At 45.7% G+C, this 24,355-nt stretch overlaps 1 protein-coding gene across 22 annotated transcripts in view; it reads right to left on the bottom strand.

The window, feature by feature from the left end:
* Positions 1-24,355, bottom strand: part of DOCK7 (dedicator of cytokinesis 7) — a 113,244-nt gene that overhangs the window by 88,681 nt on the left and 208 nt on the right. For 15 of the 22 annotated variants that reach the window (XM_065070869.1, XM_065070870.1, XM_065070872.1 and 12 more), the window contains exons 1-2: positions 15,326-15,485; positions 5,852-5,957 (exon numbers count right to left, since the gene is read on the bottom strand). In XM_065070869.1, coding sequence (XP_064926941.1) covers positions 5,852-5,957; positions 15,326-15,363 — 144 coding nt within the window. In that variant the 5' untranslated portion in view covers positions 15,364-15,485. Of the gene's footprint in view, positions 1-5,851; positions 5,958-15,325; positions 15,490-22,359; positions 22,485-24,355 lie in introns of those variants that run through there. The other 7 variants (XR_010474057.1, XM_065070867.1, XM_065070868.1 and 4 more) reach the window with 3 other exon arrangements.

Raw genomic sequence — 24,355 nt, 5'->3', positions numbered from 1 at the left:
AGCTTATCCAGGGTATGGTTTAAGCAGGAGACACACCATGACGCCAGAGGTGGTATCTATGCTATTAGCTCACGACAGCTGAAGCAGTTTATCTACGTGCCCAGGTGAAGAAATCACTGTGTCTGCCACATCCATGGGGAGCAAAGCTTCGCCTAACAACCCACGCAAGCCCAAGCAGCTTTGGGCACAGACAGTCCCTGTGTCCCAGCTCTAAGCAGCCACGAGCCCCAGCGCCCAGCTAAGCCATCACAGAGCACAGCTCCGCCCCTGGACCAGAGCTCTGGGGACCACCATGGACCTCCATCCTCACAGCCACCTTGCCTGCTGACCTGGCCCTGCACAGCCACCTGAGTGCCCCTCACGGTGACAGCATCAGCCCGGCCAGTGCAAAACCTGGGCGCACCCACCCAGCTCTGCTAGCCAAGATAACAGACGTGGGGCTCACTCAAATTAGCTTAGCACTAATAAAACTAATTGTGTGCTCTGCACCTTACACACTTCTGTGGACTCTGACATCAGTTTACTCCTCCGTGCCCTCTCACAGCTGGTACCAACCAACTATGAAGTTGGTGAAGGGTTTGGAGGGGAAGCCGTATGAGGAGCAGCTAAAGTCACTTGGTTTGTTCAGCATGCAGAAGAGGAGACTGAGGGCAGAGCTCATGGTGGCTACAGCTTCCTCACAAGGGGAGAAGGAGGGGCAGGGCTAAGCTCTTCTTTTTAGCAACCAGTGACAGAGCCCGAGGGAATGGCAGGAAGATGTGCCAGGGGAGGTTCAGGTTGGACATTAGGAAAAGGTTCTTCACCCAGAGGGTGCTGGAGCTCTGGAACAGGCTCCCTAGGGAGGTGTCACGGCCCCAAACCTGACAGTGTTCAAGAAGAGACTGGACAACGTCCTCAGACACATGGTGTGAACTGTGGGGTTGTCCTGTGCAGGGACAGGAGTGGGACTTGATGATCATTGTGGGTCCCCTCCAGCTCAGGACACTCTACGATTCTACCAGAGCACAAGTAGGATTTAGTGGCATTTTTAGATTTTGAGTATTTAACATGCCTGCCATGAATGCTTCGTTTAAGTAACCAAATGTACTTGGTATAATATTTAGTTAAGATTAGTTATTTCTGCTAACATATAAACTGTTTAAGTTATTGCAGATAAATGAGACTCAGCAACCTTTCCATGGACACCATGCTCACCAGCTTAAGGTACAAAATGCTCCTGAGCTCTGCAACGGGAGGTTTTAGAAACAGTCCGTAGCAGTTTTAATTTTCTAAAGCCAGTGCTGGCAGCAGAGCCGAGTTAAGTGTGAGCAATCCCGGTGGAAGGATGAGGGAAGAGGATGTGGACGCCTCTCCCATCCTCCCTGTGCATTGAGGACAGACCGCTCAGCCAGGCAGGGCGAAACCTCCAGGAAATACACGTCATGGGACTCAGTGTCAAGCCTCAATCAGCTCTGAGACACCATTAAGACTTGGCTCATTTTCCTTTTCATTTTAGTGATTTTGGTGATAAGACTACTTGGCTTCAAACACTTCGAAAGGCCCTTTTCCATGCCACATAGGATACTGTCATGTTTTCCCTTGCAGTGTTTTGCATCCATTTGCACAAATTATCTTTTTTTCTCCTTTTAAAATATGCTAAAATAAACAATGAAAATATACAAATGAACCTATATTTTCTTATTGAATAATTAGATACTATCTTTGAATACACAACCAAAGTCTGATATCCAATAAATTCAAGACAAAGCTTCAATTAGCCCAGACAATGCCCCTAAACCTGGCAGTGTTTCACAAAGATATGTAAATGTCAGCAGCTTTATTTTACATGGAGAAAATGGCGCGCTGAGAGCAGACACGGTCAGATCACATCATGTCCAAGAATCCAGACCCCTTTATTCCCAGACTAATTAGCATCTCTTACAACAGTGTTCTTCCTCATACTACATTCAACTACACCATAACATACACCAGCGGAGAGGAACTATTACCCCTGATCCTTTGGAAACAGCTGTTATTTTTCTGCAAAACAACTGAGCATACATTCATTCTGCTCATTTGCAAGCTCTGTGAAATGCTGTTCTTCCTATTAAAATATACCTCTAAAGATTAATTTAAAAGAAATATTAGGGAAAAAAAGTTTTGGACAACCAAAACGAAAATCTTTGCCATTCAAAAGTGAAGTGTTCATAAATCCAAGATTTTATAAGTCTTCATCTAACTTGAAAAATAGGAATATCATTAAGCAACAAAAGTTGCTGAATGTAGAATAAGACACAGAAACAGCTGAGCTACAATTGAAGAGAGGTCCAAATACCTCGTGATTATTTTCTGTCCTTTGGTAACATCATCTGCCCTCATAAAAAGACAACACACCCAGGGGAAAAAACAAACTACTGCAGAAATGCAGGGAGAGGAATCGGGCTCTGCCACGCTGCAGCAACCAGGATGCAACACGGGGAGAGCAGTTAACAGGCACTGTAACACAGGCAGCTGCTCAGCAGAAGAAATAAACTTGGAAAGAAAAGAAAGTGGTTAGTCATGAGGGATTATAATAGCCCATAGTAAACAGTCCAGTTCATAAATAAACAAAGCCAATAGCCCATCCTGCAAGATGCTGGGGAATTCTGTGAAGGGAAGAGCGAGCTCTGCTCACAGCATTCATTGGCGGTGAGAAGGTCCAGCTCCCACCAGGGAATATTGAACCTCTCGATGCACCAAAGATAAGTACAGCACATGGCTTACAACCCAGAACGCAAACAGCAAGGTGCAATGTACACTCGATTTATCAGTGGGTTTAGAGGGACTTGCAAAAGTAACTTAAAAAAATGAAATCCCCTTCATCTAAGACCTTACAGCTCCTATTTCTCAGCAATAAACTGTCAGTGCCTTCTGTTCTGGATTTCAAAGATAAAAGCTGAGTGCTGCAAGGACTGCATCCTGCAAGGAGTCCCACATCAGCATGCTAGGTCCTACAGAAAAAGCCTCCAAAGACTTTGGACCTGTACGTGTGGTTTGAGGGGTGTGCAACTAAAATCACCTGCTCCTGAAGTGGCAGAAGGGTGGAGGCTGACAATAATAAACCGCAGGCTCCTGTACAGTCATTTGAAAGCAGTGTCTTCTCCCCAGCTCCACCAGTTGCTAAATTAGAAACAGTTCTGGCAGTCTGCTGCTTGTGAAGCAAAAGGGAAGAGACTTGCTAAAATTCAGATGACAGGTTTTTGCATTTATCCTCAGTTCAACCACATGTAAGTCTGCTGAGTGTGAAAAGTCCCTGCACTGGCTTCAGTCAACAAGAAACAAAAGGCCCAACCAAGCACAGTGCTGAGGGCACTTCATTCAGAAAAATGTACATTTCTCCATTAAAATGTCTACGTTGGCTTGTGTGTTATAAGACTCCAAGGCAAATTACCATAAGCAGCTACTGTTGGCAACTGCTGACGGAATCAGTGGTGTGACCTTGTCTGGATCACAACTAGCTATGGAAATGCTCCACACGATGAGTAACATGCACTGGGTAGGAGAGATCACGTCTGCACAACCGTGCAAAGTCCTCCAGTTCCATGCCACACACTCAACAGTGCAACTTGCTGCCATGGTGGAGATTCTCACCTGAAACTCAATCCATATCCATACATAAAATATCCATACATTTTAGCATAAGTTGCCTATTTAAACCCACACCAGGCATCCTAATCTAGGCTTTCAAACCAGTATGGCTACACAAAACTGCCATGCAGATTCAGGGCCTTCTGTTTCTTTGCCGTAAATGTATTAGGACATGCAAACTTCTGAACTTTTCCAGAGCAAATAGCTATTTCAGTCTCAGAGCAGTAATGCTTTTTCTCTGTACAATGTTTGTTATCAAGCCAGGGCAGGCAGGCACTGCAAATTCTGATGGATGCCTAAGGGAGAGAAATTAACCCCAAATTCAGTACAAGCGAACCTCTGTCATTTTATTCAGCCTCAGGACATAGTCTGTAGGAAAAGTATATTTAGTTAAGTCATGAGGCTATCTCCTACAAACTATCGCTCCATGTTAATCACGCTTCTGAAAAGCATCTTTGCTCAGCACAGAATTTAATCTGACAAACTAGGAGCTAATCACATCAACCAGCACGCAATGCAGTTTGATAGGAAAGGCTCAGAGCCTGCTCCCAGTCAGCATGACCTTTTCCAGGATTTTTACAGATTCTTGCATATATTTACCAGAAAACACAACAGCAACAGGATAACAAGTGACATAAGAACTGAAGGCAGGGCTGACAATACCGTGACCAACAAATCTCACCATGCATTTAGAATTACATGTGTAGATCGACAGGACTAAAGCTTTGAGCACATAGATTTCAATGATGGCAGAATGGAAAAAGCTTAGAAATAGAAAAAGTGGAAGAGATAATTCAGAGCTAAATGGGGGGAATACAAGGAAAAATAATTATCAAAACCATGGCTGGCTGAGGGACAGCTTGGAGAGATTCACAGAAGATATCTTGCTGTATGGAAGCAATGAAGAGTAGAAAACTAATTCAGGGGACTTGTTCCAAGATGAAACCACATGTGAGACTAGAGAGGCACAGAAGCTTGTGGGATGGGTCCTTCAAAAGCAGGGTCTGTTCCTCAGCCATCCATTGCTGCGGGCAAGTGGATTCAATGACCCCAAGTGCTCCATCCAGCAGGGGTCCCTCCCTATTACCTAATACCGGATTATGCAAAAGACCACAGCGAACTGCCAAGTCAGGGCTTTGCATTATCATTCCACACCCCTCCAGAGATGGCTGCGATAAAGCATTAGCTCTGGACACACCGCTCTCGTTAACCCCTCCTCCTGCTCACTCACATTACAGCTGACAAAAGCCAGCCTCTGGTGGCCTGGGGCTCACACAGCTGATGCAGAAACTACAGGAATTCCAGTCCTCCTCAGTCCCCAGTGACTGTGGCACAGCCAGATCTCCTTCAAGATGAACTTTCAGCCTGCAGCCAAGTCATTCTTCTAAGCTAGGGATCAACTTCATCTTGGAGATCCCTTTTGAGACAACACAAGCTCCAAGGACACATTTGTGCTTTGTACGAGAAAGCTTTAACGCATTGTGTTGGACACAGAGCAGGACATGAACTGAGGAAACTCTACAAGACCCTACTTCAAACACTTGTGCAGACTATCAAATTCAGGGCACATTTCCAGTACTGCCTGACCTAATCAACCCTCTTTGAAGAAAACGAGATGCTATCGTATTTGTTTTCTAAGTTGACTGCTGCAAAAGCAACTGCTATGACCCAAAGCAACAATCCAAATCCAAGGAACACTTCCAAAAACACAGTTCCAGACTGAAAAAGTTTGGCGGAACTCTTTGAATTTTTACCACCATGGTAAATAAATTTTGAAGGTTACTGGTAGGCCATGCAAGAAAATTTGACTTCAGAAAGGGTGATTCTGACAACATGGCCTACATTTCAGCCACTCTGGAAAGTGGACTGTAAACTTGTAAGTAAACACACATTCCTGAGGAATAACCACATTAAAATTTCGCAATAACAAAATACCTCTGAAGAGCAGATGAGCCACTGCAGTCCCACTCTCAAGAGTGATAAGAAACACAAGAAAATAGCCACCTGAAGGGCAAGAGCTTGTAAAGCACTTCATGGAGAGAACCACACATGCACATGCAATTTAATGCCCGATTTGCAAGACTGAGACCTCCAAAATTAGGGTGGTTTGCAAGGAATTATTTCCTCAGTGTTATTACGGGCTGCTTAGGTCAACAACCTATCAGCAACGCAACTTCTTTCCAAATGGTTATCAAAATAACTATGCACACTGTCTTCACTCTTCCATGTTCCAAGCACTACTTACGGTTGTATGATGAGAGACGCTGCCTCCAATATTGAGGTTTTTGAGGAGCTGGGGAGACCCTCCATACTGTCCTGAGATCTGCTTCCTGACTTCAGCAGCCACCGTTCTGAAATGAGATACAGGCAACATTATCTCTGTAAAGGAATCACGATGAAGATGATATATCAAACACACTTTATGCTGCTGTTGGAATGGAACCAAATACTTAGTGCGCTGGTTGGAATAAGAATGTCACCAGCCAGTGAGAACAGACCTTGCATATTAAATTCTTAGAGAATCACAAAATTCTCACAAGGCTGCATATACATGTTCTTAACAGCAATTAAGTTTTTTTTCCTTCTGTGAACTGCTCTTTTGTGCACATCTGCGCCAATAAAATGCACATGACACTGAGCACAAATAAACTTGCTCCCAGCAGGCTCTTTCCCGTTCCTCCCAAGGAAAGCTCTCCGCACCCCTCAGCAGTTCCAAGCCTGGTCGCACATCCCCTCCTGTGCTCTGCTCTCTCATTTTCATCCCTTGCTGGCAGGACACAATGTCTAATGATCTCTGCCAAAGAGAAATCCCACCACTGGGCAACTTTTCGCACCAGGAAAGAAAATCACAGATCAATCCTTCCATGCCCAGAGGGTAAAATCCACACTGTGCCCCTCTGGGGTTTGCTGTTCTCCCCAGTAAGCCGCATTGTCACCGGTAAGACTGAGAACACACCAGTTAAGTAAAGCCACCAGGGGAACATCTCATCAAAGGACAAGCACTCCAGAGAGGGAAATGTTCATAGTCAAAGGCTGTTTTAATAGCCATGGGTCAAGCCCTAACACAACCATCCACAGTGCTCCATGTTGTAACCCCAGAGTAAGCTGCAGCTCATCTCAGCGAGTCTTTGACTGTGATGGAAATGGTTTTGTTCCAGAAGCAAATCAAAAGCTCAGATTCTTTCCACAAAAAAAAAAGGTGCTGACTACCCCAGTCTTGAGGACCTCACCAGCACACCAACACAGGACACTCTTCTCCAGGAGTCAATGACCAGTTTATTAATGACAAACCCGCTGCCGCGTGTCATTCACCACACTGTAGCACTGCAGTTCCGCTCTGTCTCCCAGAACAAGGTCCCACCCAGCTCCAAAAAGACGCCAACCAGTGCTTAAGACAGATGAAGAGGCTGCAAGGACATGGGTAATTTTTTTTTCTGCTATATCAGCATTGTGGGAGCAGCATCACGGCTGACAGACTGGCTCCTGATCTCACTCAGGGGAACGTGCTGCTAAAACCCTGTCGAGTAAAGATGGTTAAACCTCCCTTGAGCAAAACCTTGGTGTCAGGATGGGCTCTTGCCTTCAGGACTGCTCTGGCAGTGAATGCTGGTGTGCAGAATTGGGGACAGGTGGAGGCAACTGATGTCAATGGAAGAGAAGGGAACTCTAAAAGGGAACTAGGTGGGACAACCAGGCCTACCATGGAGAGCAGATGTTTCCTCGGGCCAGAGGACAGCAGTAAGACTAGCTAGAGGAAGCATTTTTTTGTCTTTTGAAAAAGTGAACTGTAGAAGAAAAAAAAAAGTTTTATGTATTCTGGCTGCAAGAAGTCATTTGCTTCATGTTTGCATTTATCCACAGGAGACTATGTTTTCACTTCTGGTGGGTGGCTTCTGAAAGCAGACCAGCAGCTCCTGCTGGGGACGGACAACACTCAGCTGTCTGACCGTCCTTGGAAAAAACATCTGCCCTGCTCCCACCATGCTCACACACACACATGCAAACGAGAACAAATCACGCATGCTGCTATCATTTATAGGAAAATTTGGAACATATTAAAATGGCTGCTTGGCATGGAAAACACTACGCATCTGTGGCTGATGAGACTTACAAGCTTGCGGATGATCTCTGCTTTAAATCCAACCTCTCAGTAGGTGTGTGTTTTGTGTAATTCCTGATGATACACATTTTGCAATGCAGCACAACATAGGAAAAACTAAAAATCCTTCCATATTTTTAAAAGACGTGTGCTGTTTCCAGTCGGAAAGCACAGCCAGAGAAGGAAACCCATCCTGAGCTGCAAAACCGCAGCTGATGCCCAGCCACGTTCCTTAGCGCTGCTCCTCCTGCAGCTCCCTATGAACCCGAGACACACTCTGTGACAGACTCCAGAGGGGTTCTCAGTCCTTTCTTCTGCGTGTTGGCCCCAGCCGGGCAGCTCTGCAGCAGCTGGGAGCTGTGCTGTATGTGGTTACACCCCTAACTCCAGCTACGATTGTGCTCTATCCCAACTTAAAGCCGAAACAAGCCTGGCTGCAACCATAGCATTGCTCAGGGCCACGCTGAGTTTGCAGCGATGCCATCAGACCGCCCGATGTCATCCCCGCTGAAAAGGTCATTTGATGCAACAGGGGAGGAAACACGGTCAAACACAAGAGTGACACTGAACAGTGCGGCTTCTGACCATGTGCTGTACATCAGTGGCAGCTCCATGTTGCTGCCCCATTAATAACCTTACTGGATATTAAAAATTCCCCTGAGGCATGATCACAGTTGGAACTGAAAAACCTCCAGTCAGTTTGCCCAAGACACCATCATTCCTTTCAAGTCTGAGGTAGTCTCACATCTCCAGCTTTCACAATTACCAAACCTCTTCCCACACGAAATAACTGGCTACTGTCTAAATCCCAAAATTCCTGAGCAGTGTCTGCAGGACTTCCCACTCCTTACTCCAAGCCTGCAGTCTGATCCCCAGCTCTTGTTGGCTCCCTTTCTGTATCACCGCATTTGCAAACGTGCCCAACACCATTTCCCCCACTGGAAAGCACCACGCTCCTGACACTTCAAAACCAGCTTCTAACATAACCTGATCACCAACTGTATTTATGGGTAATCTATAGCCATTCGGGTTTGTGCCAACACCATCAGTTAGGTTCAACAGCCCTCCTCCCACCCCTTCCCACAAAAATTATCCTGTCCCAGCCTTCCTTCTGCCAGGCAAAGCAAGGCCAGATCTTAGGACAGGCTTTCTGCTCCCTTCATGATCCAGCGGCAATTCCCCACATCTGTTCCACCAGCAATCACACCTCCTAACACGGTGTTTCATCCCCAGCACTCCAGATAAGGCTTGACCAGGGCTTGGTAGACCCAAATGAGTATTTTCCTGTTGAGAAAACACCTCAGCTGACTGCTTTTGGAACTGCTTTCTCACTGCCTCATCACAGAGCTTCACAGTTTCCCCCAAAACTCACCTTCTCCTCCTTTTCCAAAAGCTGTTTGTCCATGACAAATCCCATCTGTTCATGACTAGCAAGTTCACATTATATTATAACCCTGAACACTATTTCTAACTAGAAGCTATGCTCCCCAAACCAACAAGTGTATTACAGCAAAACCAAACACAAAACAGAAATAAATTTCAAAATAGTCTCCAAATGAAGAAAAAAAAAATCAATTTGGCAGAAGAGTCAATAAAGCTCTGATAATTAAAAGGACACATAAAAAACCGCCTCTTTAATAACTATCTTAAATTCACACATGAAACCTGGGATCCTTAGACAAACATTCCAGTTAATTACAGCCCACGGCTTCATGAATGTCTCTGTTTAAAGTACATCTTCCTTAGTCACTTCCTTTCTGACCTTCTTCACTGGTTAATTATTGCGTGTGCCTTCGGTTCACACACACACACACACACACACAAAAAAGACAAAGAAGAGGAAAAAAATTCCCTAGGAACTGGCTTCTAAAGCAAAACAAGACCAGTGATTCTCAAAGCACTCTGAGCTGTAAATAACAAAACGAAACCATTTGTTTGCACTTCCATGTTTCTTTACTATGCACAAAAATCATTTCTGTTTCATTCCTACCCAGTCAAAATCAAAAATTGTCCCTTTTGGGGTTTTTTTTAGCTTAAGAAGCATACTGGAAATATCAGTTCTTCTTTTTGTCTTCCCCAGAAAAGGCTCCCCAAGACCTGTCCAGTTACACCAAGCAAGGGTCAGATGCTCCCTCTCCCAGAGGAGGCTGCTCAGGACAGAGGACACAGTCATCCTGATCATCTGCTGCAGAGATTTGAGGAAGTTTCTCTTTTTTCCATAACCCTCCCCATTTTGAAAGAGCAATGCAAATTGTTTGTTCCTCCCCATCCTGCTAATCACAAAGCTGTTATTCCTGCCTGTTGTTCTTCTCATGTGTCACGCACAGTGACTCTACACCCAGCAAGCTTTCGCCTCTTGAGAAAGGCAGCCTGGTACGGTGAGCATCTGCATCAGTCCATGCAAAGCTGCTTGTTCTCTCTCAGCAGCAGAGAAAACTGTATTTACAGAGTTTTTAAAGCGAAAGCATCTCCCTTGGTTCAGCCAGCTCACTTGGGTACAACTCTGCATGTGGCTGGAGGTATCTGTCCTGCTTTAGTTGCTGCTCTTGGGTTTGACTTCCCAAAGCCAAATGGTACTGGTTGGTTGCATTGGTCTTGCTGCTGCAGTGAGATGACCTGTCCCTCTGTCCATCCATGTTCCACTGGGCTCTCCTGCCTGCGGAACAGCCGGCTCCATCCAGATTTAAACCACAGCATGAGCGACCAGGTGTGTGTCGCTGTGGATGAGGGAACCTGCTGGAGGGAGAGCCCTGGAGCTCAGCTGTGCCCTGGATGGAGCCTTCCTCCCAAACCCAGCATCCCGTTTCCTTCTTTCCCTTTGAGTGAAATGGGTTGGATTTTCAACCTGAGGCTGGGGAAATACCCAGACTGATCCTGACTGCTGCGGGCTAAGTGTGGGTTCTTAAATTAACACAGAAGATGAGCAACATGTTTCCTTTTTCCTTACCATTGATTAAAACAGAAAACATCATACAATGCTACCTGCAGTGCCCTCCTGGTAATACTTGATGACTGAGGCTGAAAGTGTCACCCCTATGCTGCAGCAAAGGGATTGAGCTCCCAAGATACGTTACTGTGAAAATCGCCACAGGACTGTACTCTTCAAGAGAGATCAAAGTGACATCTTGCACTAAAACAAAACAAAAAAAAAAAAAACAAGGAAGCCTTGTACAAAGAAACAGCTTTGTAATGAAGGCCCAGCGATATACTGTTCTCCCTGCCTTCTCTTGCTTTGAGCGGTCAGAAATTTTCTTAGGCTTCCCAGAGCGCTGCTGACTCCAGCATGAGACATCCACAACGGCCAGATGGGGTAGACAACCTGCCTTTCGGAGAAGATGCTCTGAAGAATCTGTTAAAATTGTTAAAAACACTTTCAATTATCCACAATCGTGGATGGCAAATGGCATCTGGATACGGGAAGAGAATAAACCGCAATGAATATCCTGCTGCAACCACTACCTTTCTGGCCCGATTCGGTGCTTGTGGAAGCCAGTGACAGCTTTGCTATCGGCTTCAGTGGGTTTCACACCATCCCTGTTTACCCTCCGGCAGGGCAAAGGTGGCTGTCAGTCTCTCTGACACATCGTTCAGGCAATGTAAAAGGGCTCTAAATGAACTCAAACATAAATTTAGTTTTCCCAGATCACCCTTTACAGTGTAAAGGGAGCTTCAGCAGAAATCAGATGCAAGCTCTGAATGCAGAGAACAGAAGTGTTTTCCCCTCAATTCAAACCCATAAAGACAACAAACTGTGATTACTCCAGAAATCTGTCCATATACAACCTAAGAGCCCTGGATGATGGGATATTTCCAAATCACTGAATGTGTGAGAGCAAGGTCTCCCCTATTTAGCCAGGGCTCTGCCCCCAAGACAGCAGCACTTCATGGCACCGTGCAGTTCCCATTCACATGGAAGCACCTCAGAAGAAGGGGCTGGACCCACAAGGGTGAAAACAAAATTAGCCAGACTCCAGCGAGAGCTGGGGGCAGAAAAACTGAAAATTCTCAGCAAGAGAATAAAGATCAGTGGTAAAAACCATGCTCTGGGCTCTGAGGCTGAACTGCAGAGCAAAACAGACGGTACAGCAGGTATGTTGTTTCAAGTCAGAAGGATCCTCTCACTGTGGGAGCAGTAAAGGAAGAGCAAAACTTTAAGGAAAGAGACTTTCCAAATGGTGACAGTCTGACCAAAGCAGCAGTTCTGAATCCCTCAGACAGCCCAATCTCGAGATGGTCCAAGAGCAATGACAAGGCACTGAGATGGGGGGTCATGAGTTTGCCTGAACTGTGTATGTTGTGTGATGTTTTAAGGGTGATTTTTTTCCTTTTTCTATATTTGAACTCTGGCAAAAGTTGCACACCTTTTCCTCTGCCAGCCCTGGAAAGACTGGAGCGCTGGGATACAACACACTTTAATTACCGAGACACTCGGGATCCCAGAACCGGCCTTTTTGGTGGTGGGGCTTCCACATCACATTTCTCTGCCAAGCTGCCCCACACTCAGAAAATGCACTGGGATAATGCAACTGGGAATCTGAAGAGCACACAGGTGGAGAGGTGGGTGCTTGGTGGGGACAACACAGACACAGCACTCGGCTGGGTCAGTTCTGAACACCCAGCCCTGCTGAGGACAAACACACAACGTAGCTGGTTCCTCCAGAATAATGTATTGACTGTTTGGGTTTTTTTTTTTACTGAGACATCTAAATGTGTGAACTTTATCTCTGCTGGGGTGGATCCTGCATTCCGCTAACTCTCCTCTAGCCCCTCAAACACCATATGAACTGAACAGGGATACTAAATAGAAGTACATCTCTTCTTACTGTGAGATAGAAACAATAGTATTCATGCAGTTACACAAGTATTATGATGCTGCAGAAGAACATGTTCCAATTCAGTTTAATAAAAAAAAACATATTACCGATATATTTCCAATTTAAAATTAACCATTTCAGGTGAGATTTCAAGTATTATTAACCCACTGCAGTCAGTTTAACTCAGGAGTTTCTTCCAACAGAGTCAAGAAGAATTACTAAGTACATGTGACGGCCAAAGTTCAGGCTAAAAATCTCCTGTAGTTTGAAGTCCTTCCAACAAAAAGGCGGCATGACCTCGTCAGAAAGACACCTTGTAATAGACAGTCTTAAATTCGAAACTGTTGTGGCAGTCCCTGATAGCTGTTATCCCCAATATTTGAAGATTCCAGTAGCAATAAACAGATACCGGCTGGCACTGGAGTTCAGTGTCTACCTTGAGGTGCACCATGCCGGTTGAAGAAAGCACCGGCAGTAAATCAGGGCTGTGAAGAAAGAGAACAGCCGATGGCAGATTTCTTTTTCTACCACTACTGTAATAACCAGTTTAGATGCTTGCATCTGCTTGGTAGGAAGGCCTTAAAGTAATTTACCTTTGCGGATCTGAATTACATCCCATTTGAATTGCACACTATCAGGCAAACCAAGAGCAGTATGTCTGTTTCCTCTGAGCAAGACAAATGCTTTATCTACCTCAATGAGTAAGCCAAACCGGAGGGGAGAGTGTGAAAATGCGATGGATCTATTTTTCTTTAAACAATGGAATGGGGAGGGCTTCCAGCAGCCACCAACACAGCTCTTGGGACTTCCGTGTGCTGCTTGCTGGAGCCTCTCATCCTCTGAAACAGTAATTTACAGCAGCATATTCTGTGTCAGCACCAGAAGGGCTACAGCTCAGTCTGGGCACCTCCGGGTACATCATGTCTTCTGCCCACAAGTTTTTGCCTTCACACACACTGGATGTGCAGCCCATGAACCAGGAACTTCAGATTTCTCAGAAGACAACACAACAGTATGGGAAACTCCAGTGAGAAATAGAGCAGTCTTATAAATAACCGTAAAAGAATGAGTTGAACTCAACCGCAGACCACCTGGGTCCTTCTGCAGGCACAGCTTGTACAAACAGTGAATGTGACATGTTAAAAAGACCACCTCTGCCCACGCAGACACACACACACACTGCTGCCATTGGGTTGAAATCACATAGAGGGGATTAGATCTAAAGGTACACAAAGGCGGTAAATCTCTGCTACTGCCTGAGGAACTTGCTGAACTGAGCTCCTGCCTGATGCAGGCAGGAACTTCAACACAGACAGAAACATTGTGAGCACCAGGTCACCCCAGGGCCATTTTATCGAATTTCCTGCCAGGGCTGCAGAACTCTTACTTCTTGTCTCACATGTCACTATTTCTATGACTGCAATCAAGAACCAGGAAAAAGAGTCTGGCAGCAAATCCAGCTCTCTCTATTCCCAAGACCTTGGTCTATCACATTAAAACCTGGATGGTGCACACCAAACTCTGCTGAGAACTGTGAGAGAGGAGCAATGTTTTCATCCCGTCTTCAGATTTTGAGTGGGGTGTTATTGATACCACTCCTCTGCCTCCTACCTACAGCCTTTTCCTTTGACTTCCTTTTTCTTTGTGACCCTTCTCCATCACAGCTTCTCTAACTGCAACTATTTGTACCTACAGTTTCCCCATTCAATAGCATGAAAATGATACTGCTTTCACTACTGTCCACAGCATCCTGAATATCAGCAGCAAAACGGATGATTCCCACTTCCCTTCTGCTGCTAAGTTACAGCCAGGAGAGGTACCAGGGTCACCAAAGGCTATCTGGTCAGACCTGCCAACAGGAAAACTGTGGTTCCCACCTGGAACCACATGCCTAACCTGGAACATAGAACTGCAGAAGCTTGGTATTAGCAAGTAATCTCCTATAAATATTCCTCTTTAAAACAAACAAACCAACCCAAAACTTTGTGGAATACAAGGATGTTTAACGCTTCCAAGTACCAAACAGCTCTGCAGGTCCAAGGAGCTGTGCTAACACGAACGAGCTACTCATCGCACACAAAAGGAAAGGGACTATTTCCCCCATTTTGCAGGCAGCGAGGGAGCAGGTTTGCTGCTCTCGGGCACGGCCTGCAGCGCCCGGCCAAGGCTCCGGCCGCCCGGCCCTGCGGGGGCAGAGCAGAGACGGCCAACCCGGCGGGGAGCGGCCGGAGCCGGGGACAAGGGCAGGGGCCGGGCCCGGAGCCGGCAGCCCCGCACCGGCAGGAAAACACTGGCCGCGCTGCCGGGAGCGCCGGGCCGCCCATTGTGCGGCGGGAGGGGGCTGCACAATGCGCCCGGCCAGCCTTTGTTCCCAGGGAGTTGAATTAAACAGCGCTTTTCCTCCTTTTTTATCCTCCTCCCCTTCCCCAGGGAAGCGGCACCGCGGCGGGCGGACACGGCGCACACACACGGCCGCATCCCCCCACTCCTTTGTTGCAGCCGGGGGAAACCGCAGCCCCTCGGCGCCGGTCTGGGCGGCCCCTGCCCGGCGGCCCGGCCGGGAGCTGCTCACGGCGGGCCCAGCGCGGCGGCCCGGCCCCGGTGCGGCTCGGCCCGGCGGGGCGCGCCCGCCCTGTCAGCAGCCCGGAGGCCGGGAGGGCCGCGCCGGGCCCGTTCGCCCCGCCAGGGGCGCGGCGGCGGGTCCCCGTTCCGCACCGGCCGGGCCCGGCAGCCCGCCCCTCCCCACGCCCGGCGCCGGGGTCCGGGAGCGGGCGCGCCTCCTCCCCGCGCTCCGCGGCCGCGCTACCTGCTGATCTTCTGAGCGAAGGCGCGGCGCTCGGCCATGGCCGCGCTGCGGGGCTCCGCGCGTCCGCTCCTCAGCGCTGGCGGAGCCGGGGAGCCGGGAATGGGCGCCGTAATGCTCCGCGGAGGCGCGCACCCGCGCGGCGCAGCCGGCCCAGCTCCCACCCTCGGCGTTCGCCACGCACCGCCCGCCTCCTCCCCCATCCCGGGTAGGGGCCGCTCCTCGCAGACATACGGCGCGGTGAGGAGTGACCGGCCCCGTTCCCTGCCCATCCCCGCGGCCCTGGGGCGGGCTGGGGCAGCCGGGCCGGAGCCGGGACCAGCAGCAGCGATCCGGCCTCCATCCCCCAGGGGTCGGAGGGGCTACACCGACCGCGTTCTGTCATTGCCGCGGTGCAGGCTGAGCGCGTCTCCTTTTCAGCTCGCCCTCACCGCCTCGTTTTAACGCTGAGGGTGGTGAGAGCCTGTCCCAGGCTGCCCAGAGAGGTGGTGGATGAACCATCCCTGGAGACATCCCAGGCCAGGCTGGACGGGGCTCTGAGCAACCTGAGCTGGTGAAGATGTCCCTGCTCATGGCAGGGGTGGCACTGGGGGAGCTGGGAAGGTCCCTTCAACTCAAACTATTGTATTATCCTATGCCACTTTATTCCCATTCAAAAATTGAGTGGCTTGGGGTTATTACTTGTAGTAACAAAGATCCCCTCGTGTTTAGGGAAAATGGCTCTTCACCCAGCTCACACTATCCAGCATCTCACCCCTTCGGAGTTCAACCAGAGGGTGTGGGCAGCAGAGGCCACAGCTCCAAACCACTGCCAGGGTCTCACATGTGACAACCCATGGAAGCACCTGGCCAGGGATGCTCCACAGCTCCAGGCTGTCAGGGTCTGCACAGCACGGCCAGGTCCCTTGGCCACCTGCATCCCCACCCAGCAGGGCAGCGAGGGACACCCCTGATCCCCACGCTCCCGTACGCTCCATATGCCTGCAGGGATGAGACTGGGCACTTGGCCTCTCATACCCTGTATGGTACCAACTTTTCCTGCAGAAAGGCTAAAAATCCTCCCTAATAGTGCTTTAAAAGACGGCTGGAACAGTTTAACAACCATCTTCACATCCAAAAAGGTCTTTACTACCAGTCCCTCCATAAATGTATTGTGTTTGAGGTGGGCATTCTAACGGGAAGAGAAGGTAGAGGATGGAGAGTTAAAACTATTTTTGGGACTTCAAAAAAAGCTTGAGCCTAGGAAACATTCTAGCAGATAATTCGAAGTCAATGTTACACGACATATGCTGTGCATTAATTTAAACCACAGAACTATTAATAGTAATCCAGGAAGTCTCCAAAAGTAGCGAGCGTTAATTCATCCGACTCCATCTGTTTGCATTGTGTGAATGTTTCTAGCACATTGCGACTGCAATCTGAGTACGCCCATTTTTCCATTCGCTGAAGCCACCGATTTCCAGCTGCATATGATTATTCTGTTTTTCTGTTTGTATGTGTTTACACAGGGAATGTCAGGCCCTGAAATCTGCAAATATATACATGTGTGAGTAATCCCACTGGAGTTAATCAGGCTCTGTGCATATATCAAGCAAGTGCCATGTGGATAAGATTGTGGCCGGCTACAGAAATGTGCTGTCCTGTGTTACACAGATGCGCGCACACACGTGCATGCAGATGGAGATAGCACGAAGCAAAGACCCATTGTGTGTCTCTGAGAAAGTGCTGCTCTTCTCCAAGGGGGAGGGGAGAAAACATCTCATAAACGTCTGCCAACACAAAGACTTTGCTCTTGAATTACTGTCCACAGGTAGAGTTGCAGCCAGGGCAAGTCCATCACACAGTGCAGACAGAAAAAGCCAATAAGCCACGTAAGTTGTGGACGTCCCATCACTGGAAGTGTTCAAGGTCAGGCTGGATGGGGCTTTGAGCAACCACGTCTAGTGAAAGATGTCCCTGTCAGGAAGGATGGACTAGATGATGTTTAAAAGGTCCCTTCCAACCCAAATCATTCTATGATTCCATGAATAAATTCTCTTACATAGTGTGTGTGCATACAAGAACAGACCTAAGCATGAGGAACCACCAGAAATGCTTCCTCTTTCCCACCCATATGGAAATTCCTTTTCAAAGTTTGAGATGCAGGAGGGCTAATTTAATCCTGCCGTAAGAGAAAACCTCACTGCTTAACTCCTTTATACAGAAACTGGGAATCCTGCATTTCTGAAAATTTCTTATCGGTGCCAGAACACGGAAAGAGCAGTCCAGCCCCAGAAGCCTTGATATATAGAACACAAAGTAGCCAAGGTCAATCAAGAGACCTCTTGGATTTTAGGTTTCATTTGCCCATCCTGACAGATACTACCACCAACAGAAGAACTTGATTAAGTGGTGGGACACACAAAGTTGGCTCAATGTTATCCCCAAAAACCTATGTATAGCTTATTGAATATACTTCTACAAGTGATTTGTTAGCATGGACTGTTTAAGACCAAGGGTAGGCTTTAAAATGCAGTAATGACACAGGCGACTTCAGGTCTCTGTCTGATGAGCTCAACTTGGACCAGCCACCCACCAACCATGCTCTCCATAGGCGTCCAAGCCATGTGGTCACCTGCTTCCCTACTTCTCCAAAGTCCATAGCACAAGGGCTTGAGGCAACCAGTTGCTGAGTTTCGATGTCACCTTTGCTCATCTGTCAGTGCCCTGCTCTGCACTGACTTTTTCTGCAGCTCAGAGCTTGGCCACATGAGCTCTAGCAGATTTGATTCCAGCTGTCCACCCACCCCTGTGCTGGAGGCAACTGACAGAAGGGCAGTCGGATGAGATGTGCCTGCACCTCCGCTGTGCCAGACAGATGTGCTGTGACATCTGGAGCTGCGAGGAAGGAAAGCCTGTGTGTGGATACCAGAGTTTGAAAACACAGGCTGAGGTGGGGACACACCTCCTGCTCTGCCACCAGAGAGGCCACAGCCTGGCTGGAGGAGCAGGACAATAACTGGGAGCAATCAAGCTTTAAATTAATGAAATAGTTAGTCTCTCCTTGACAGCCTTTACACTAATTGCAGGTCATCGCTGCAGTAGGCTACACAGCTAAAATGGAGCAGAGGCCAAGAGCCCACCTCTTTGTGAATGATTTGTTACTTGTCTTGTTGACGCATATAAATGTACAGGAGTATCAACAGAGATGAAAAAAACCCTCAAGTCCGCCCTATCTAATGTGGAACGCCTATGTACAAAAAGTAAAAATGTATGTATTTTCAATTCAAATATACAAAAAACAGATATAAAATAGATCTTTATCAAATACAGTATGTCTCATGTGCTCTCAATGGGAAGGTATTGCTTTCCACACAAATAGGCTTTCTCCATATAGTTGGTCAAATATTAACAAAACCCCTCAATTCATTTAAAAGTCAGCATCAACAAGTGAATTCCAGAAAAATAACAAAGATTACTCATTCCTTTTCAGACAGTAACAGCCCAGCAAAAGTCCACAAAGCCAGTGTCAATGACTTTAAACAGTGAGAGATCACTGAGGTTGGTAGAAATGTACACATGACCTTGTAAAGAGAACCAGGAGCTTCTGCAGATTGACTAAATTTTGCGGTGCATGGAGCATTAACCAAAAGAAGTTTAGGAAAAATTGAAGAAGTATAGAGGGGAAAAAAAGCAGTCTTTTACCATTATAAATCTAATAATGCCAAACACAAAAAATCATGGTATCAACAAATCCTGCCTCCATATCACAGGCAACTCAGTATGATTGATGTCGTGGTGTCGCTGTGTTATTTCGAGAACCAAGGTAAGTGCTGCCACTGCCAGGCACCGTGAGTCACATAACCTGTCTGCCTCTTGTTTTCTCATCTTAAAAGTGAATTAATTGAAATAAATGTTTTGCCTGAAGAAAAAAATGTCATGCTTTGCAAAGAGGTGAAAGTGACCTATTGGACACAGAGACCTATTACAAGAAATTTCAGTCTGCAAAAAAATTCATCCAAGCATCTCTTGAGGAACTAGCAGCTGCTTCTGATTCAAAAACAACTGTTATATGCAATTTTTTTTTAAGTTAGAGCAAAATTGTATGCAAGAGATGACAGATTAGATGTGTTAGGCTGCTTATTTTTTACAAAGTTGTTCATGCCTATGTATTGTGCTCCAGGGTGACTGGTATCTCAGAATGAAGGCAAAGACAAATCACGACCCACTTCAGTGGAGGGACTGTATACACTGCAATTAACACCTCCGTACAGCCCAACTTAATTTAAATTAATGTTTGGATAGAGCCTACATATTTCTAGTGACCAATTTCAAAACCTGGAACTTTATCAGCATTATGAGGATACTGAGTAGTAACTCTGACGTAACACATTGTCATTCTTCATCATGTTTTAGAACACAAAGAAGGAACCTGGCTTATTCTATACTGGATTCCAACCACAGAGTGCATCAGTCTTTGAAAAACGTGATTATTTCCAAAAAAATGAGTTATCCCACTTATGCAGCCATTGTCAATAAGCTTCTGCTGCTCCAGTTAAGTGGTCTCAGAAGCTGGGGGGGGGTGATCCTTACATGTCATGGATGCAGTAGTGCCCCACAGAGATGAAGGCTGAGCATCTACTAAATCAGGAGTTGAGGAACACTGGGAAAGGTGATGGGTCTTCACTGTAGCTCTTGCGTTTCCCTCCTAGTGATCTTGCTGATTTGGGGGCTGGAGGGAAAGCCCAGAAATTTATCAAAACATGGACTGTCATGTTGACAGGCACCTTTTAGTCTTCTCTGATAAACCACATGAACAAAAAGGTAAGGAATGAACAGTTGAGTCTACATCTGCAAGCTATATTTGGGCTAAGCACACATCTAAAGCTCATGGCCTACACTTGGTGTTCTATTAAGACATGAGTATCCATGGAACATCATCTCACACTGAAGGGATGCAAATGCAGAAGCATTTCAATGAATTCCCTAAGGTACCGGTCCTCAAACCACATTCAGCCTTTAATATACATGACTAAAATGCTTTTTGATTGGGAATTAGTTCTACTCAGTTATAATCAGATTGCATGAATGCAGCCTGTGAAGACAGATGTAACTCATTGAGCCTGATAATTATAAGATTAGGTCCTGCACATGAAAAATCTTTTGGATTGTAGCCATAAAACATTTTGCAAAAAGTGAACCGATCCTGTATCTTGTTTGTTAGCAGTTTATTTACTCCATCCATTGCTTCCTTGTTCTTCTTATGTAAACTTCCTCGAAGCAAACACACTGAAAATATTTTCCACGGAAAATGTGTCCCAAGTAGTTCGATAAACAGAGTAAATAAGCGACTGCAAATTCAGAGAGCCATCTACTGGCAGCTAAGTGAAACGTATTGAAGTCATCATGGGCCAAATCTTCTCTCTGTCTCTTTGCAAACGATTTAAAGATAAGGAACCACACATGGGTAATGTCAACTGTACAAGCATCATTATCTTCTCAAGACATGTACGCAGGAGTGCAGATGCTGGTGTTCTCAGAGCAAAAAGGAGCAGCCGCACTTGTGCAGTGCTCGGATTCTGCTGGGCAAAGGAGAAACTGAGTAAAGAAGGAGTGAGGACTCTCCAAGCGCCTACAGCCCCCACTACATCCCTCACATCGACGTTCTTTCTTGTGTAGATGGCTCAAGCCGCCGCTTTAGGTGGAGCAGCTCGGGGGACCATCAGGCCCTGGGGCAGGAACAGCGGCTAGACTCCTGCAGCAGGAAAAGTTCCTTTTGAGGGAGAAATGGAAATTAAAATCCTCAACTGCACTAGCCTTTCTGCTGCCTTCTTCATGTGGCAGAATTTGATGTTTGCTTCATTTTTGCCTTTATTCTGTCTCCTGGCATTATTACTTTCAGATTTCTTCATTTTAATAGATGGGTTCATGACTTTAAATCTCCTCAGATTAGGACTTGCAGTCCTCCCAACTGAGCTTCCCTTAATTTCTGCTTATGTTTATCATCTCCAGGTAGTTTATGTTTCTACCCTGAGCACAGCTTTCAACCTCTCCAAGTTTAATAATCTGTAAATGCCACTAACATGCTCTTTATTTTCTCTTCCAGATATTTAACTAAGATCTTAAATGTGAGGAGATTCACACCTGGGTGGACAGGTGAGTCTGGTCTGGAGAAGAACTTCAGGGCCACCCTCAGCAGATGGCGCAGCCAGAGCCTGTGCATGCAAGTGCAAACATCTCAAGAAGCAACTTGGGAGAATCCTTTGCTCCCTGAAAGGATTCCTCAAGCACACATGCTGCTTGGTTACCTTACAGCCTGCCTGCTGTGACTATCAACCTTGAAGATCTCAACTTCTTTGGGAAACCCATGATGTTCTGGAGTAATAGGTTTGCTTCAGAGACAAAATAGTTGTCACAGCTTTTAGTTTTTAATCAATAATGCCTCTCATCTTTATAAAGCTCTGTATCATTTCTCTAACCATTCAATTTCCAGTAGTGTTGCTAAACACAAGCAACCCTTCTACAAGCACATCTGAGGGTTTTTTTCATAAATGGGTGGGAGGAACCTTGTTGTAACCTGTTTTAACAATAGTTCTGTGAGCAGCAGAATTAACACAGCCCAGACTCCAGTGTTCTCCCTGTATCCTATTGCAGGGTCTCCTTTTACCTGAGCAGCTACTTCCACAAAAACTTGAGGTATTTAGTATATCTGTGGCTCTCCAAACTTGATTGAATTGCAAGGCGGTTTCAAAACTTTCCATAGGGAAACAGACCACAGATGGCTTACTTCCCTAGCAAATGAAACTAGAAATAAATGAGGAAAAAATCCCTTTTCTATAGTTCCTTGATGCAGGGCCCGCTCTGTTTAGACAAAAAACAAATGGGTGTTTCGGGAAGCACATACTGTCAGTCAAATGTTTAATGGGCTTTTCTAAATATAATGGAGATAACTGATTAATGCTTACATGACTTCCCACAGGCGATCAAGTACACTAGTGGTAGATAAGGGAGTAGAAACTTCATTCCCCTGACTGCCCAGCAATTTGGTGTTATCTTACCATTCTGCAGTAACTGGTGAGTAAATGTGTAACCGTGGAATCTCTAAGATCCATGGAGCAGAGAGCATATTCTCTAATTTTCAGTCTTCTTGGCGTTGCCATTTAGTGTTACCCGCTTGGTTTACCTATTAAAAAAAGCAAAGATAAATTATATCTTCCACAAGCACATATTTTAAATATGTCGTTACTAGTACTATATTAATGTAGCACAAATAAGAGTTCAAAGATGGTTTGCATGGCATAAAGATGCCATTAAAATGTTGAAAGTGTAAACTCTGTGACATTTGTTACAAGTTTGTTGAATGTAGTATGTTCTCTCCCACTCCCTCTGCAAATCTTTCCTACTGAAATAGCAATTTGTGAATGTGAAGAAAACTTTCCTTTACAGGGAAATATTTGTGATCACCTGAGTAATTAATTTTGCAAGCACAGCTTTGTTTTACATGATCTGACTGATGCAAAAAAAAGAAGAAAATAGTATCTTCATAACCTGATTACCTGAGGGATTTACAATGTATATCTAGATGGCATATCATGTGGCCTGTCAAATCAGGGCATGGTTATTAAATCTTAGAGCAGGAAGGTGCAGGCAACTCATTTCAGGCAAAGTAACAACTTTGAACAACTGAATAACCCTTTGTTCAGCATTAGGCCAAATACAAGCTATGTTGGCTACTCAGCTCTCAATATTCGAGACCATGCACAAACAGACAAGCACATTCATCTTTGAGAGTAAAAGCAAAGATGAAACTTTAAAGAACTATTATTTCTAAAACAGGTCATAAATGTGCGAAGGCAGGAGGCCTGTTTCCTTCTGCACTGACAGAGTCTTTCATGAGTTTAGTACAATCAGCAACATGGTTTTTATTTTTAAATCTTTATCTTCGCTTGGAATATAAAGACATATGGTGTGGGTGCATATACTTTCTGTGTATTGCCTCTCCTTTCAAGTTTTAGAAAGGAACAGTAACTACATGTGACCATCTTCAGGATTTTTAAGATTTTATCATGGCAGTGTTATTCCTGTTATTACTCTGCTACACAGAGATGTTTGCTGCTAGATTCTGAAGGATTTATAAAAGAGATGAGGCTCGTGATAACTGATTTAGAGGAACACAAAGTGCTGTAGCAGTGGCAAACAGAAAAGGCAAGGGAAGGATTAGAAAGATGATCTCCCACGTCCCCACTTCAAGCCAATTGCTAGACCTTTGAAACAAGATATTCTGCTTTGCACATTAACACCCAAGACCCTCTTTACTAATCAACTCTACTACATGAAATACATCCATCAGATTATATCTCAAAACCCAACATGAAATACATGAAACATCTATTGTTGGTATTTGTCCTGAAGCTTATTTTTAGATCATGTGCTATAATCATGTACTGACTATAAAGAATTAAACTCAGTCTGATCATCTCTGACCAGCAGAAGGCAGTAAAAATCACAAAATGGAAAAAACCACCAAACTTTCTTCATGAACATAAACTTGTGCCATTGGGATGCAAATACAGGGAGAATGCAGAGAAACCATCCTGCTATAGGATGTTAAGCAGTAACACAGCTCCAGACATTGAACAAATGCAAGTCATGTTCTTCCAAAATCCTGCACTGTTGTTTGTTTGGTTTTTTTAACCCTTGGCTACTAATACAGCCAATAATTACTTTTAAGCAGCTTAAGACAACAGACAGATTAGTCTTTTGTAAAGTAGGTTATTCATTAAAAACCAAACCAAATCCAAACCAAACTAAGCAAATGAAAAAACCCAAACCAAACCCACATGACCCCCCCCCCCAAAAAAAAACCACACCACCACAAAAAACCCCAATCAATCAAACAAAAACCACCCAAAACCACCTCAGCCTAAGAGTGAGAGGAGATGCAGTTACTCTGGTGTATTTCTAGTAAAAGATATTGAACCAGAAAAAAACTGTTGGCATATGAACAAACACATTTGCATTTAGGCTAGAGATTTAAGTACTATAGTGGCCTCC

Source organism: Columba livia, chromosome 8 (assembly GCF_036013475.1).
Source record: "Columba livia isolate bColLiv1 breed racing homer chromosome 8, bColLiv1.pat.W.v2, whole genome shotgun sequence".
Lineage (NCBI taxonomy): Eukaryota > Metazoa > Chordata > Aves > Columbiformes > Columbidae > Columba > Columba livia.
The sequence above is the reverse complement of the archived record's forward strand: the minus strand, read 5'-3'. Positions and strand labels throughout refer to the sequence as shown.